The sequence below is a fragment of the Telmatherina bonti genome, assembly GCF_933228915.1.
Source record: "Telmatherina bonti genome assembly, chromosome: 7".
Lineage (NCBI taxonomy): Eukaryota > Metazoa > Chordata > Actinopteri > Atheriniformes > Telmatherinidae > Telmatherina > Telmatherina bonti.
The window spans coordinates 37623299-37624461 of record NC_136625.1 but is presented as its reverse complement, the minus strand read 5'-3'; the positions used below and the strand labels follow the sequence as shown (position 1 = coordinate 37624461).

General features: G+C 44.8%; 1 protein-coding gene across 1 annotated transcript; it reads left to right on the top strand.

The window, feature by feature from the left end:
- Positions 1-117: 117 nt before the first annotated feature.
- On the top strand, positions 118-582 carry insl3 (insulin-like 3 (Leydig cell); the record flags this gene model as incomplete). The annotated part of the gene is made up of 2 exons (XM_079243910.1): positions 118-310; positions 380-582. 2 exons carry the CDS (start codon positions 118-120, stop codon positions 580-582), a joined length of 396 nt encoding a protein of 131 aa, XP_079100036.1.
- Positions 583-1163: the final 581 nt, after the last annotated feature.

Genomic DNA, 1163 nt, shown 5'->3' with positions numbered 1-1163 from the left:
TCAACATTCTTCTCCCCCCAGCTCGGGGTAACTCACGGCGCCTATATAAACCCCTCAGGTTGGTGCTGAAAGCCAGCCTCGCCTTCAGCCTCTGCTGACCAGCTGGAACTCTGAAACATGGCAACTGGGAAGTTTGTGGTGTGTGTGATGATGGTGCTGGCAGCTGCGGTGTGTGCGGCTCATGCACAGTCCAGGATCAAGGTGTGCGGGAGGGATCTGATCCGTCTGGCCATCTCATTCTGCGGTAATTCTCGGCTGAGGAGAAGCATCCCGGACGTGGATCTGGGTCAGGATCAGTTCTCTGCTGCCTGTAAGTTGTTTCAGTTTAACATGTTTTCTGGGTTCCTGTCTGAATGTCTGGTCTGTTATCTCTGTGCAGGGGAGCAGGGCACCTCCCCCGGGGATGACCTGGCTTCAGAGATGCTCCACATCCCTGCACCGTCTGATGGGAAGAAGCAGGACTTCTCCTGGGCTCCTCACTGGCAGCCCTTCTCCGTTCGGACCAGACGATCAGCCGGAAAACTCTCCGATATCTGCTGTGAGAAGGGATGCACCATGAAAGAGATGATTCAGTTTTGTTAGGTGATGAAGGGCGACATCAGTCTGAAGACAGAGAACCTGTACCACGGTGGATAACCTGTAAAAGATTTCCCATGTTTCTATGTTGTATTTAACGCTACACAGCAAGAATTATACATCCTGTTTAATAAATCATGATATAAACACATCTCAGCTGTTAATGTCAGAGATTATTCTTTCTGTGTTTGTGTAATTTATTACACCTTTAAAGTGAACTCTAAAATTCTTGATGATTTTATAATTCCATGTTTTTTTTTCTTTTAGTTATTCGATAAGTTTAGCGTCACAATAAAATGACTCCTTCTGGAACATTTCAGTTGCTGTTCTCATCTTTTCATGAGATTGATGATGAAACATAATGAACAATAATGAGACAGATTTTTGTCTTACTTTGTATGTAAAAACTTTATTAAACTGGTGAATGAAAGGATGCATCTGATCTGAGCGAACACTAAAGGAGTGCTGACACGGTTTGCAGGAAAATCCCTCTACAGACATGGCTTGTAGAAATAATCTGTACATCATCTAAAGCCTTTAATGGGGGGAACAACAACTCAAGGATTGGTCATCTTCTCCAGGTTGTG